Source organism: Ruditapes philippinarum, unplaced genomic scaffold (assembly GCF_026571515.1).
Source record: "Ruditapes philippinarum isolate M1 unplaced genomic scaffold, ASM2657151v2 ctg821_1_1_1_1, whole genome shotgun sequence".
NCBI lineage: Eukaryota > Metazoa > Mollusca > Bivalvia > Venerida > Veneridae > Ruditapes > Ruditapes philippinarum.
Genome location: NW_026852645.1, coordinates 261620 through 276563, shown reverse-complemented (window position 1 = coordinate 276563; position 14944 = coordinate 261620). Strand labels below are relative to the sequence as shown.

Below are 14944 nucleotides of genomic sequence, written 5' to 3'. Positions count from 1 at the left end.
CACATCAAAATTTAAAATTTCAGTATTTAAAGATTAGGCATACTAAATGTATACATGTACAAAACTGATACAAGATGTAAATACCTGAGAGCCAGATGGAATGGTACTTGTACAGTTTTCATCATACCATCGGCATCAATGAGACCGACCTGGAAAGCTTTAATTCTGACACCTCGACAAGTGACGTTGTTCAGTCCTAGTATACCATGTGTCACACATATTAACTTGCAATGTCTGCTCACATTGAATGCTGCTATCCTAGGACCATTTCCTGCTACCCAAATCTGTAAGTATACATTTATAGAGGATAAAAAAATTGTTTTCCCAGAGTATATTCAAATGACAATGTATATAGTAAGGTATACAATGATGGGCTATTATCATAGGAAGTCATTTTTGCTATCTTTTTAATGCAGGTTTTTAAGTCATACTTTTACAATCATTTACCAAATGATGTAACAACACACATTAAATATAAAATTCAATCACTAAACAAATAAATGTGTGACTAGGTAAAAAGCTATACTAACAAAATAAAGCTTAAAATAGAAAATGTAAATAAGATTAATGAAGACAATAATGAAATAAAGTACCTCAAGAATGCCTCGCCTTGCTGCATATATGACAAGGAACTGCGCTGACCTACTCTGTTTCTTATGACTAGTACCTTCATCTTCTCTCACCTCCACCCAACCAACCTGGGCATCTCTATAACCTACAGTATATCAAATCTATATAACTTATCTCTCACCTCCACCCAACCAACCTGGGCATCTCTATAACCTACAGTAATATCAAATCTATATAACTTATCTCTCACCTCCACCCAACCAACCTGGGCATCTCTATAACCTACAGTAAATTCAAATCTATATAACTTATCTCTCACCTCCACCCAACCAGCCTAGGCATCTCTATAACCTACAGTATATCAAATCTATATAACTTATCTCTAACCTCCACCCAACCAACCTGGGCATCTCTATAACCTACAGTATATCAAATCTATATAACTTATCTCTCACCTCCACCCAACCAACCTGGGCATCTCTATAACCTACAGTAATATCAAATCTATATAACTTATCTCTCACCTCCACCCAACCAACCTGGGCATCTCTATAACCTACAGTATATCAAATCTATATAACTTATCTCTCACCTCCACCCAACCAACCTGGGCATCTCTATAACCTACAGTATATCAAATCTATATAACTTATCTCTAACCTCCACCCAACCAACCTGGGCATCTCTATAACCTACAGTAATATCAAATCTATCTAACTTATCTCTCACCTCCAACCAACCAACCTGGGCATCTCTATAACCTACAGTAATATCAAATCTATATAACTTATCTCAAACCTCCACCTAACCAACCTGGGCATCTCTATAACCTACAGTAATATCAATTCTATATAACTTATCTCAAACCTCCACCTAACCAACCTGGGCATCTCTATAACCTACAGTAATATCAATTCTATATAACTTATCTCAAACCTCCACCTAACCAACCTGGGCATCTCTATAACCTACAGTAATATCAATTCTATATAACTTATCTCAAACCTCCACCTAACCAACCTGGGCATCTCTATAACCTACAGTAATATCAAATCTATATAACTTATCTCTAACCTCCACCTAAATAGTTTTTAACCTGCATTTGCAATAAATATCATCAACATTTGACTTAAGCACTGCTATAAAATTGACTTGCACTTAATTGAATATACATAAACAAATTGACAATTGTCCATTGTTAAAATACGTGTTTAGAATTTGAAACATTTCATTCATCTATTATGGACTTTTGATCCCTAAATACACTATTTCTGAGCAACAAACATACTGCACTTCTGTGCTGTCTGACCGGGTTCTAATCTAGTCTGTGCTTATATTTATTGCTACCAGTTCTAAAAGAATCAAACAATATGAATTTTACTGTACATACAAATGAATATTTTGTTTGTTTGTTTGTTTGTTTCATTTTATCCCTTTTCCCAACAGTATTTCATCCATATAGGCAGGTAGTTTCCTAACCATAGTTCCTTGAGAGTTACACCAGTACTAGACTACCTTCCTCTGCGCTAAACTACCAAAGCATCTCCGGGGATCAAATCCACGCCAGAGAGGTAACTGGATTAGAAGTCATCCACTCTAACCCCTCGACCACAGAGGCGGTACAAATGAATATACATCATCATTAAAAAAAATCATCAAAAATATAAAAGTATTTAAGAACAAATTTATTTCAAATGACAAGTTAATGAATCAAAAAGACATTCATCTTAAATCATATAACTGATTCTGGGAAATAAATTCCTACATGTGAGGAAGAAAGATAATGAAATATCATTTACCTTTCCACATTCTGAGAGCTATTCCTCTATCAGTATCAATCAGCATTACTCTACCGAAGGTATCAGTAGTAGCAGCATATGTGTTGTTAGGTGATAAACATACTGATAAACCCTCACGTCTTAAATCTGGCAGTCCAAATCTACAAAACCCATGATCAAGAAAATTTACATGAACTCTTTACTGACTTGCTGCAAAGGTCCCAATGATATATGTCATAAAATTGACATTAAATTTGTTTACAACAATACTAAAAGTTGGTATAAAAAGATGATTTTTAATTTACAATTAAAAAAGAGTTGAATTTAAAAATGAACTCAAAGGGATATCTTACAATACAATAACAGTAACTCATTAATTGAACACCTATTTTATCACAAATAAAAAAAAGGTTTCCAACATACTGATGTCAAGTCGATAGTTTTTTTTACAATAATTATAAAACTTAAAACATCTCCACAGAAAGATAAGTAAATATACCAAAAATTAGCAGGTGCTCTTATTTGACATCTATGGAAAAAATCCTGTTAACAATATTTTAATTTGAATAGAAAATACTGTACATGTATGAATAATACCCAAGTGCTAGAGGTCATATTACCCGAGTGTTAGAGATTATATTACCAGAGTATTGGAGATTATATTACCAGAGTATTAGATGTTATATTACCAGTGTCAGAGGTTTATATTACCAGAGTGATAGATGTTATATTACCAAAGTTTTATAAATCATATCACCCAATGTTAAAGGTTATATTACCTGATAGTAAGTAATTATTTTACCTTAGTGTTAATGGAGTGGCTGGCTCTATCTTTACAGGTTTCTCAGCATTCACCTCCGGTTTACTTTTAGAACCAAAGCTTAACCAACCACTGAAATATGTGTTAAACGTTAACAGTTTTTATTCTTCTTTCTACGGTTATTTTCTGTGTTTTCCTTTATTCATATTCAAACCTTTCTATAAGTCAAATAATTTTATAAACTACAAATATTTATTGATAATCTTAACAACAAAACATTTTTTTTTCTTTAAAAGAATTGTTTCAATCTTTCTATATGCATTTAAAGTGGAACAGTCTATAATGGGCACATTTTCTATGAAAGTATTTTAAATATTATTAAAAACAGTAGAAATGTATACTTTGGATATTCTTATAAAATATTTCATTATGAACAATAATATGATGAAAAATAATATTTTGTTCTAGAACATTTTACTATCTGCTATATAAATATGTGTAATATTGCACCATGTATCACTTGCTAACAATATTCAAATATAATTATTTTGTGGTTTGTTGTTATGCTGGATACTAAATACCATCATTATTTATTGTATTACAGAACAATTCACTTTAAAGTATGTCATGTACCATCAATTGTAACTTAAGAACTTTGAATAAAAACAAAAAATAAAATAAATTTACTTATTTTTTTTTACCAGCAGGATATACAAATCAATATTACAGAATAAACTTACCTGGCTGCTGAAATAATGGCAGACTTTAATTTACTGGCAACAGCGAATGCTACTTCTGACAATATTGGCTGGGTACTGCCCTACAATTAATGATACAAAAATATTTAACAATAAAAGTAATATCTTCATGTTAGCAAGATTACAATGCACTTTTATATACTTTTGATGAGCTTTGTATGCCAATGATCGTCAATTTAAGTTTAGTGAACTTAATATTTGTGACATTTTTTTTAATGACATTACATAACAGGAAAAGTTCATTTCAATAATTTAACAGGGAATCAGTAAATAATATAAATCAAAATTGAACATTAACATTGAACCATATGACACATCATTTAATTGTTTAACCAAAATTTAATGTTAACTATTACCATGTTTGTTACTAGCAAAGATTTACATGTAAATACACATGTACAAAATTTCACATGTAATTCTTCTAAAATTCAGCTATAATTTGTTATTACACAATAATGTTGCTTACGGTATTTAAATACTACTTGAAAGTTTTACTGACACATTTAAACTAACACAAACACACAGACTCTGATATAAATAGTTCCCTAATGAAGTTATTATCTAAACAAAAATAAAACATATGTTCATCAATAATCATTCCTATATATGTGTGTTATTACCTCTATGGCAAAAAAGAATCCCAGATATGGTCCTGTACCGGACATGAGGTACACTGATGCTGCAGGCGGTGCCGGGCGTATTGTGCTGGTGTGCGATGTTACAGATGCAAGTACCATCTGATCAAAGGGGTTTGGGGTATGAACACCTGTGAAGTACAGAATAGGAAATTCAATAAAATTTACATAAAAATATTGTGCTTGAACAGTTTCTTAAAGTTATATACATGTATTAATTAAACAGAACAATATTTTTTCATTTGGCTTGGCATGAACACTTCAGATAATCAAAACTAAATTTTAATAATGGAAAATTACAAAACATATATTCAGATATCCCAAGTAAAACTGTCTTCTTTATATAATCTTGTTACATTGACACTTAGAATATTAGAAAATCCAGCAAAATTACATATTTTTTATGAGAAATTATTTCTCAATCAGGAGCTTCCAGTAAAAGCGTTTAAAAAGAAGTTTATTTCTATTGATTAACTTTCTAAATAAACAAGAATGAGATGAGCTGCGTCATGACAAAACCAACATAGTGCGTTTGCGACCAGCATGGATCCAGACCAGCCTGCGCATCCGCGCGAACAGCATGGATCCTGATCAGATGGCACAGATGCACTGGCTGGTCTGGATCCATGCTGGTCGCAAACACACTATGTTGGTTTTGTCATGACGATGCTCAGATCTTTTGAATCACCTGTTGTGTGAACATCAACAATACTGTCCATATCCTGTGGTGCCCACTTCTTGTAAGCTAGTGGAGGGGGCTGTAAACTAGCTTCACCACTTGCTGTTGCTAAACAATAAGGATTTAGTTTATTAATGTCTTATTGTAAATATATAGAGATATTTACACAAATTAATATCATTAACAAAATTACAGAGTATGATAAAAGGGTTGGGCAAGATGATAAGAGAGACAAGACTAAATTTATCTAGGACTTTTTTCTAAAATAAACATCAAATAACCTCCCCTATCTAAATCTATAGTAAATACTAGTAAAAGACATGTACATGGTACATTGCTAAATTAACTGAAACTATTTAAAATATTGAAAAATTCATACAATAATTTATGAAATAAGTCTTTGTCATAGAATTAAATTCAAAATATAAATGTTTCTGTTTCATTGCTTCTACCTATTAAGATTATATATAAGACAAAACTGTAAATATGAGTATTAAACTTTTTCCCAGCTCTAGCTGGCTGATAACTTATCATAAATAAGACATTTTTATGTTTGTTTGTTGTATCAGGTTTTAAGTCACACCAACACTTTAAAGGTCATATGGCTACTTTCCAGCATTACTGGTGGAGGAAGACTTCAGGTGCCCCTCCATGCATCATTTCAGGTATAAGCTTGCACCTGAGTAAAACTGCCTAAGCTGGCTGGAAAGCCTCTTTTAATGACAGAATCTAAAGTTCCTGAACAGATTCTAACTTGCAGTGGTGAGGGTCAAGTTGTTTCAAGTCAACAACACTGATGACTGCCACAGATGTCCTGCATTGTTATGAACTATATACAGCTACATACCTCTAGCCACCTGGTTCCTGCATGCCTTTAGTGCTTGATAAAGACTGAAACCATCAATGGTAACCAGGGCTCTTGTATATAATATCAGAAGCTCTTCATGCTGAAAAAATACCCAAACTGTTACCTAGATCATTTCATTGTAGTGCTAATTAAAAGGTGTGCATTAGATGTGTCATAAAATCATATTAAAATGTAAGAAAAGAATACTTTAAGGTATGATCATCCTAACGGGCACAATAAGCAACTGAAAAATTGACACCATAGGTCAGATGTATACCTTGGAGGACACTTGCAAAATTTAAACAAACTTTAACGTACAGAAATCTACAATATCATCTTTATAAAAAAGTTTTTTCCATTAACGTTTGGTGAGAATCAAAATGTAACATTCAGCTAACAATCTACATAAGCAAAATGATTGTTTCTACTCATAATTTATGAAATATGTATAAAAATGTTACCCTACCCCACCCATTTTAACATGTTTTTGACCAATTTCCTACTTTGAAAGCCTAATTAAAATAATCCCTAAAATTTACTAAAATGAGTGCCTGTTTTCAGTTTCCCTAAATTTTCTCAAATGTATATTAGTTAATTTTGTATAATGTTAAATACTTTTACTGTCTAGTTTTGATTTTATTGCACTTTGAAAATATCAGGTATCATATTTGTTGTAAAATTTAGCATTATTTAGCCAAAAAATACCTATATTGATTAAAAAATAAAAGTTAAACACTTTTTTCTACCCAAAAGGGATATGAGAGATACATAAATAATACATGTATAAAAAGAAAAAAAAAAGGAAAAAAAAGTTGGACTTTCTGGGGTTTGAACCCACAGCCCTAAGTTTCGATGTATTTAACAGTAGAACTAGCCTGTTTGAATACTCTTCAACACAGAGGTAATGCATTAGGATGGTCATACCTTAAGTATATCAGTGTACTTTAAGTTTATACGTGATAGTTAAGCACTTTTCCAGTGATTAATCAAGAGGACAAATGATTCAAACCTGTTCAGCTATGCCAAGATATCTACGAGGAGCATAAGTGTTACATTTCAACTTAAGTACACTTCCTGTATGTAACTTCTGTGACAGTAACAGTGTTCCAGTCTGTAATACAATAAATAAATCTTACTAATCATGTGTTCCATAACGTCCAACATTATCTACATTATTACTACTTAGTATAAATTATCATTATTTTCATATGTATATTGCAATCACAATTAAACTTCTGCCAAACCCACTTGGTGATTTTAACCAATTCTTAACTTTTTGATTTTAGCTAATTATTAATTTGGTGATTTCAGGAAATATGTAATCTTAAATTTCAGGCAATGTTTATCTTCTTTCTTTTAGGCAATATTTAACACTGGGATTTCAGGCAATAATTACCTCTGTGTACATGCGTACATATCCCGACTTAAAGCCAACAATAACACATGTCCAGTCTGGTGCACCCTGGGTACTTCTTTTCTGAGATGCTAGTGGTAAACACAACAAAGCTGTTATATATTCCCTGGAAAAAAAGGCTAGTTGTTTTAATTAACCTGCTGGAAACTGAAGTGATAAGGTTTTGCCACCAGTATAAATACATCAAAATACATCAGTGTAGTCTGACCAGTCTCTATACCATTGGAAGCTTGAACTTCATATTTTGATATTGAAAGTACTAGTCTTACTCCCACTGTTTTTAAACTATTTTATCTCTTATCATCTTGTTTCACTATTAACATTTTAACCATGACTAGAATACATTCTCAGTCTCACCTTTGTTAATGTTAATGCTTGGACTTTTCTTTCTTAGCTTTTCTTTTCACCTTTTACTAACAATCTGACGTGCACTTAATTCCTGCCTATAACACTCATAAGAGGGGTTGGCAGTATCCAGAGATAGATGGATAGATAAATCCCTATAACTCTAACTGGACTGTTCCAAAATCTGGTCTCATTGTTTAAAAGTTGACCTTGACAGCCATACAGTCATACACTGGTCATGGTCATACTTCAATAATACAAAATGAAGCTCAATTTTTGGGTGAATGTGTGTGGGGAGAGGGGGTGGGGAGAAAAACTAAAAGCAGCCTACAAGTTTTCACTTGGGGCGACCGTGGCCGTATGGTTAAGGTCGTTGACTTCAAACCACTAACACCTCACCGCTTTGGGTTCGAATCCCGACAGGGACTTTGGATTCTTTCATCTGAGGAAGCTATTCAGCTAGCTTACGGAACGTTGGTGGTTCTAATCAGGTGCCCATTCATGCCTGAAATAATGCAAGAAAGGGCCCCGAGGTCTTCCTCCACCAGTAAAGATGGAACGTCGCCAAATGACCTATACTGTGTTGGTGTGGAGTAAAACCCAATCAAACAAACAAACAAGTTTTCACTTGAAATTTTTTTTCATGTGTTGAATTCTTATTTAAATACAGTAAAGATTTTGTAAGAAATGTTACAAACCCTGTCTCCTGAGCAACAGAACCAGACCATACAGGACTATAACCAGTTGTTTCATCATCATTTCCACTATCACCATCAAACTTAGCTAAAATTGAAATTTAAAATACTCTGTAATAACTTATATTATCATGAGCATTCGTATTGTATTATATTGTGTACCATTTGGACAAAACAAAATTGAAAAATATTATTTACTAAGCTTTGGCAGGTAAAGTTAACTGTTGGTTTCTTATAACTTGTTGAATAAGCTCTGTAGAAAAGACAGAATAAGACAGTAAGAGCAATGGAAAACATTACATCAAGGTTCATATAGGCATTGCACATAATATTAGCTTGACTAACAGACAACAAACTGGTACATTTGCCAAAATGTGAGCAAACAAAAACACCCATTCACCTTTGAAATGGGAATACTGTATGTAAAGTACAGAATTATAAACTGACTTACGAGACATTAAAGCAAGTCTGTCTTGATTTGCAAGGGCAATTAAATCAGCAGCAGGGGATACTGAAATTATACAATCTTGCATCCATTTCTTCCATCCATTGTTTGTCTCCCCTTCTGACCCTTCTTCTGGAGTAGTCTCCCTTGATTCTGCCTCCTGATCATCATTCCAATCTTCCCCCCAATCCTCATCCCAACCATCTGATGTTGGAGTCACATCTGTATGCAAAGGAATAAATAGAGTTATAAAATGATTATTAAGACAAGTTTTGAGAAATGGGGAAAATGATCTTTCCTGACAGGTGATGTTGGGGTCAATGTTTTACAATAATTGCTCAAAATATAAATGAATTATTGATCTTTGTGGAAAATTATAAGAGTTGGACATGATTTCATTAATATTGCTCCATATCTTGGCTAAATTTTTCATTTTTGTTACATATGGTAATTTGGTTTTATTTCACATTATCTTTTTTATCTAATTGCAAGTCAAATATCTTGGATTAAATCTCTCACATGTTTTAGTTATTAAAATAGGGTTTGACTAAATACCAAATATGAATTCATATTTGTGAATATCAAGAGAATACCGAATATGAATATTATTTTCATAAAATTTTGAAGTAGGGTCAAATAATGCTGAAAATATGGACACTAGTTTTATAAATCTTGTCATATATTATTATGATGTGGGAATTCGAAGTAAACCTTTAAGAAATGAAAAAAAATTGAGTAAAAAGAATAAATTGTAGAAGAGAAATCGAAGTTCAAGGGGGACATAATTCTGGAAATAGCCAAGCTTTTTAAGCCCCTCTTCTTTTGACAAAGTTTCTCCACTTCTTTCATTGTAACTCACATATTTTTTTTTGGAAGTGGCTTGCCGTATGGGCCTGTATGACTAGTCAAAAGTTCTCGTTGTACGTGAGTCACATACGGCTAGCTAGGTCATACTGTATTGTCTAGCCGTATGGCACTTTTCAAAATTCTATGAAAGTCGAAAATGCATATTATGTTATTTTATGTCTATAAAAGAGGATTTTAACCAAGAAACAGCAATTGTCTTATTATGAGAAAAAAAGATTGTTTAGATGCAGTTAAAGAACATCAATTGAAATAGCTAACATAATTATTATAATAATCTTTTCTTGTTTCACCTTTAAAACAAAACAAAAAAAATGAAAGAAAAATGAAAAAAAAACACCGAAAATAATTGGTGTTGGGCTCTGATGCTGACAGTAGAAATTTGCCCATCATTAAGGAAAGTTTGCCTGTTCCGTGAAACAAAGGTGCTAGTGGCATTAATTTGACCTAAAATGTGTTTAACCTTGTTATTCATGCAATAAAATATCCATATATTAAAAAAAAAAAAAAAACATAAAAAAAATTGTTACTGTTATATTGTTATAGACAGTAAACAAGAGCGATCAGTAATCACATGTGTCGCCTCATGATGGCCAATTTCATGTTGGGACAAATTTTGTGACAGACGGACAGACAGACGGACAGTGCACAACTAGACTAACCACTTTGTACTGATCATTCCTGTAAAGTTGGATAAAATTGCACCAGTAGTTTATGAGGAGTAGTCCGGACAAGCTTTTGCGTATCTGGCAACACACACAGAAAAAAACACCTTTTTATCAAAGGGCCATAACTCGGCCAAAAATCATTCAACCTGGAAAACCCGTGCAATATGCGCAAGGACTTGAGCTACAGATCAATCCTGTAAAGTTTCATTGAAATTGCATAAGTGGTATAAGAGAAGTAGTCTGGACAAACTTTAAAAATAAAAATTTTTAAAGGGCCATAACTCAAACAAAAATCATTGAACCGGAAAATGCTGACAATATGCACAACTAGACTTGGTACTGATCATTCTTGTAAAGTTTGGATGAAATTGCACCAGTAGTTTATGAGGAGTAGTCTGGACAAGCTTTTGTGTATCTGGCAACACACAGAAAAAGAAACCTTTTTATCAAAGGGCCATAACTCGGCCAAAAATCATTCAACCGGAAAACCCGTGCAATATGCGCAAGGACTTGAGCTACAGATCAATCCTGTAAAGTTTCATTGAAATTGCATTAGTGGTATAAGAGAAGTAGTCCGGACAAACTTTAAAATTAAAAATTATTAAAGGGCCATAACTCTGACAAAAATCATTGAACCGGAATTTCCTGACAATATGCACAACTACACTTGGTACTGATCATTCCTGTAAAGTTTGGATGAAATTGCACCAGTAGTTTATGAGGAGTAGTCCGGACAATTTTTGTGACGGACGGACGGACAGACGACGGAGAAGTGATCCCTATATGTCGCCACTACTCCGTAGAGGCGACACAAAAAATTGTTTTCTTTTTTCTTTTTTTTAATAGAACTATATGGATATTTTATTGCATAAATAATATGGTTAAACACATGTTAGGAAAACGACTTTATAATTTAAAAAAAAAATAAACTATTTAATATTTTATCATAAAATATAACTTTGCATAACCAGGGTCATTCAATTTGAAAGACCCTGCATAAACATATTTCATCAAGATGACAACACTTGCATTTCCTTCGTATTATTTTTTTTTACAAAATGGCGGAGCATCTTTATTACAGTAAACATATGAGGGCAAATGCGGGTTCTTGGTTAAATCCTCGATTAAATATTCAAAATAACATAATTTTATGCATTTTCAACTTTCGTATAATTTTGTAAAGTGCTGTACGGCTTGAAAATACAGTGTGTCCTGGCTAGCCATACATGATTCACATAGGTTAGAACATTTGGCTAGCCGTACGGGCCCATACGGCTAGCCACTGCCATTTTTTTATGACATTATGATGCACAAAATATTTGTACCTCCAATATTGCAAGTTTTTAAAATTCAAAAGCCATTTTGACATTATAAATATGAAAAAGGAAAAGCCTCAAAGCGAGCTTGGTTTACTTTTACCATGAAATAGTATAAAATAATCGTTCATTTTTATTTTACATTTTCCGTTTTAAAATTGTCATTAGGTATTTTATACACTGTTTCAGTTTATTCTGGTTCCCTGTCCAATTATGGTTCCAATAGAAGTGCAGGGGTGACCAGTCTACTCTACACATCCCTTTCTTAGTCAGAATTCCTCAGTTTTTAGTGTTATTTTTAAATTCAAAAAGTTGGGGTGTGTCATTTCAGTACTTCACGACGAAGTTCAAGAACCATCATTAGCGGTATCGCGTTACTGTAAAAAGCTCAGCTGCTCTTCGAGCTTTGCCTACTTATATTATATATATATTTTATGTATATAAATAGTAAATAATGTGGCAGCCCAATTAAATTTCTATTCAACACAAAATGATGATAGTATCCCAGCTGCTGTCAAATAAACAACCCACCTTTGCCAGCTTTATTCCCATCTCTACTGTCAAAAGAATCCTTCAATTCTGGGAACAAATAGTCACGAATACCGACCACGTCATTCAGACGTATAAATGGCAACAAATGACAAGACATAGCAATAATTATAAATAACAATTAAGTTTAGAAATGTCAAACATGTTTGGTTTCCAAACAATGGTGTCAGCTCATTGCTCCTGAATGAAATGAAACGTTTCGGTCATTAGAAGAAATGGAATAAATGAGCTTTTTGTTTAAATTCTACAAATGAGCAATATACATGTGTTATAAAGCTGAATTACTACAAAATATTCATGAAATGGTTAATTTGCCAACTTTCAATTTCACCGGAACCGGAAATATTGAGTGGATGAGACTATTTTCCAGATATGCCGTTCTACGATATTCAATATGTTCCGTTCACGCCGTGTCATTACCGGAAAATATTTCAGATGTCGAAGATTATCTTTCGCCTCGTTCAATATGATTTGCACTGATTGGTGCAGTAACTGTGAATCTTGATCTTGTTTGATGACACTTCTTTTAACATTCGTCAAGTGTTCTCGAAAGTAATGGTCTTTTAATTTGATGAGATTTCTAAAGGTTGTTTCTCCCATACGCTGTGTTGTAGAGTTTGGATTTACTCCACAGGGAGTAAGGCTCCCACGTTTACAATTTTTGTAAACGTTTACACGATTGCTAATAACCGAAACGATACCGTTTAAATGGTGGTACCTCTATGTACTATACACACCATGTATTTGAGTAGCCAAATGATGTCAATCTTTCTATTTTTTACACATGTACAGATAAAGATAGCGCAGGGCTCATCACGATTGAGTCAGCACACATTTGTTGCATTGTAACCCCATTTTCTACTAAAAATGTATTATGCCACGAACAATTTTGCACCGTAATGCTGTGTGGATCTATTTTCCGTTTGTTTACTTTTAAATAAACAACTAGAATTGATAAAATCTATGATTACAGGCAATGATTAAGAAATTTTGTAAGACAATATGGTCATTTCGATTAAACGGTAAACAATATCGTAAACGTTTATGAATGAAAATCGAAACGAATCCGTTTAAACGTGTAATCGTGGGGGCCTTAACAGGGAGTATGTTTCAGTTGCGTGTAATTCTGGGCAGAAAACTGTTTTAAGTAGTTCATTTGTGTGTGTATTTGCGTTTATTTATACTCGCCACCGGTTGCCCATATGGGCGAGTCCTCCAGAAGAGTATTAGTCATTTTAGATTTTTGGAGGATAGTGCAATTACAGATACAGAAAGATGCCCCAATTCCAGAAGCTTCTCCTGGTTCTTTAGCGTGCCAAGTGTTTAAGCACCCATACACGGGACCTCGATTTAAAGTCTCATCCGAAAGACTGATTAGTAATTTTAGTTGGCCAGCCCGGGAATCGAACCCACAACGTCGAGATTACAAGTCTCGCGCTCTAACCGATTGAGCTATGCGGGCTGGCTTAAGTAGTTCAGTTCTTGCTTAAATTAGTATATGATGTTTTTCACGGTGATTTTTTTTTATATTTTCACCCATGGTTTTCTAATTAAAAGTTATTTAATAGGATTTGAGGTCCTATTGATTATTTGCAGAAAAATATTGTCCTTAATAACTTCTATTTTTTCATGGGTTCGAGATTCAGAATGTCATAATATTTGATGTGATAAATCTAACATACTAGAATAGGTATTACTAGCTAGTCTTTTCTATAAGCTGGTAACTTGATAACTTATGAACTAGGGTGTAGTTTTCTTCTTTATAGTCCTTAAGTTCTGTATGTTTTGATACAAGTTTCATCAATGTGTTTATTCAAATTAGGTTGTTGATGATATATGTACTTCGATGTTTGGAATTAATCAAGAAACTCATGTGGTGTGTATATTAACTACATGTATGTAGTAATACCACCAAAAGAACTACCTTAAAAAATTGCAAAATGTTATTTAATACTTGCTTGTGGATACATGTACCTGAAAAATGGAAATGCATACCTGTCTCTTTGTAAAACCGAGTATTGGGAAAGCCAGTTATCGTCGTAAGCTTCAACTGTCTTTAAAGTATAATTGATTTTCACGTTAAATTGTTAAGCTGTTTTTACTATAACAATGTGTACTCTTATATGTGTATATATGACTTACAAACACAAGAAACCTATATACGTTATATTGTTACAAATTTAAGCTTTTAAAATATATGTAATCTTTATACATGCACCTCTGCTATTTGTATTCATGAAAAATTCACGATTTTAAAACTACTGTGTACAACTATACGAATATATCGCCACCTTAGTGCAGTAAAATGTTTAAGTCCTTACAAATCTAATAGGAGTTAATCTGTTATTGAACAAAGGGGACGTTATACTGATTTCCCAAAGTTCGTTAGCATTATAATATTTGAAATTGTAGGCAGTAACATTTTAAAGCTTCAACATTTAACACCGAGGAATAAATGTACGGTTCCTGAAAGTAACGCTTGTGTCCACCGGCACTTCTAGTTATATTTGTTATAAGTTAAAAATACACATAAATTTCACACAGTAGACCATTTTCAGAGATCTCAAAAAATATATTTATCACACACCCGTGCCGATTTTGCGACTCCGTAAATATGGTAT

General features: G+C 33.0%; 1 protein-coding gene and 1 non-coding gene across 2 annotated transcripts in view; both read right to left on the bottom strand.

Annotated features, from left to right (window-relative positions):
• The window catches only part of LOC132719765 (rab3 GTPase-activating protein non-catalytic subunit-like), a 53233-nt gene extending 40569 nt beyond the window's left edge, over nucleotides 1–12664 (bottom strand). The window contains exons 1-13 of the mRNA XM_060703620.1: nucleotides 12306–12664; nucleotides 8933–9148; nucleotides 8485–8569; nucleotides 7424–7547; nucleotides 7037–7138; nucleotides 6028–6127; nucleotides 5190–5288; nucleotides 4487–4632; nucleotides 3849–3928; nucleotides 3151–3240; nucleotides 2370–2509; nucleotides 594–715; nucleotides 85–284 (exon numbers count right to left, since the gene is read on the bottom strand). Of these exons, the coding sequence (XP_060559603.1) occupies nucleotides 85–284; nucleotides 594–715; nucleotides 2370–2509; nucleotides 3151–3240; nucleotides 3849–3928; nucleotides 4487–4632; nucleotides 5190–5288; nucleotides 6028–6127; nucleotides 7037–7138; nucleotides 7424–7547; nucleotides 8485–8569; nucleotides 8933–9148; nucleotides 12306–12423 (1622 nt within the window). The 5' untranslated portion in view covers nucleotides 12424–12664. The remainder of the gene's footprint in view (nucleotides 1–84; nucleotides 285–593; nucleotides 716–2369; nucleotides 2510–3150; nucleotides 3241–3848; nucleotides 3929–4486; nucleotides 4633–5189; nucleotides 5289–6027; nucleotides 6128–7036; nucleotides 7139–7423; nucleotides 7548–8484; nucleotides 8570–8932; nucleotides 9149–12305) is intronic.
• Nucleotides 12665–13711: 1047 nt separating this feature from the next.
• Trnat-ugu (transfer RNA threonine (anticodon UGU)) lies at nucleotides 13712–13790 on the bottom strand. The gene has a single exon. It is a non-coding gene; the product is annotated as a tRNA-Thr (tRNA).
• Between the last annotated feature and the right edge of the window lie 1154 nt (nucleotides 13791–14944).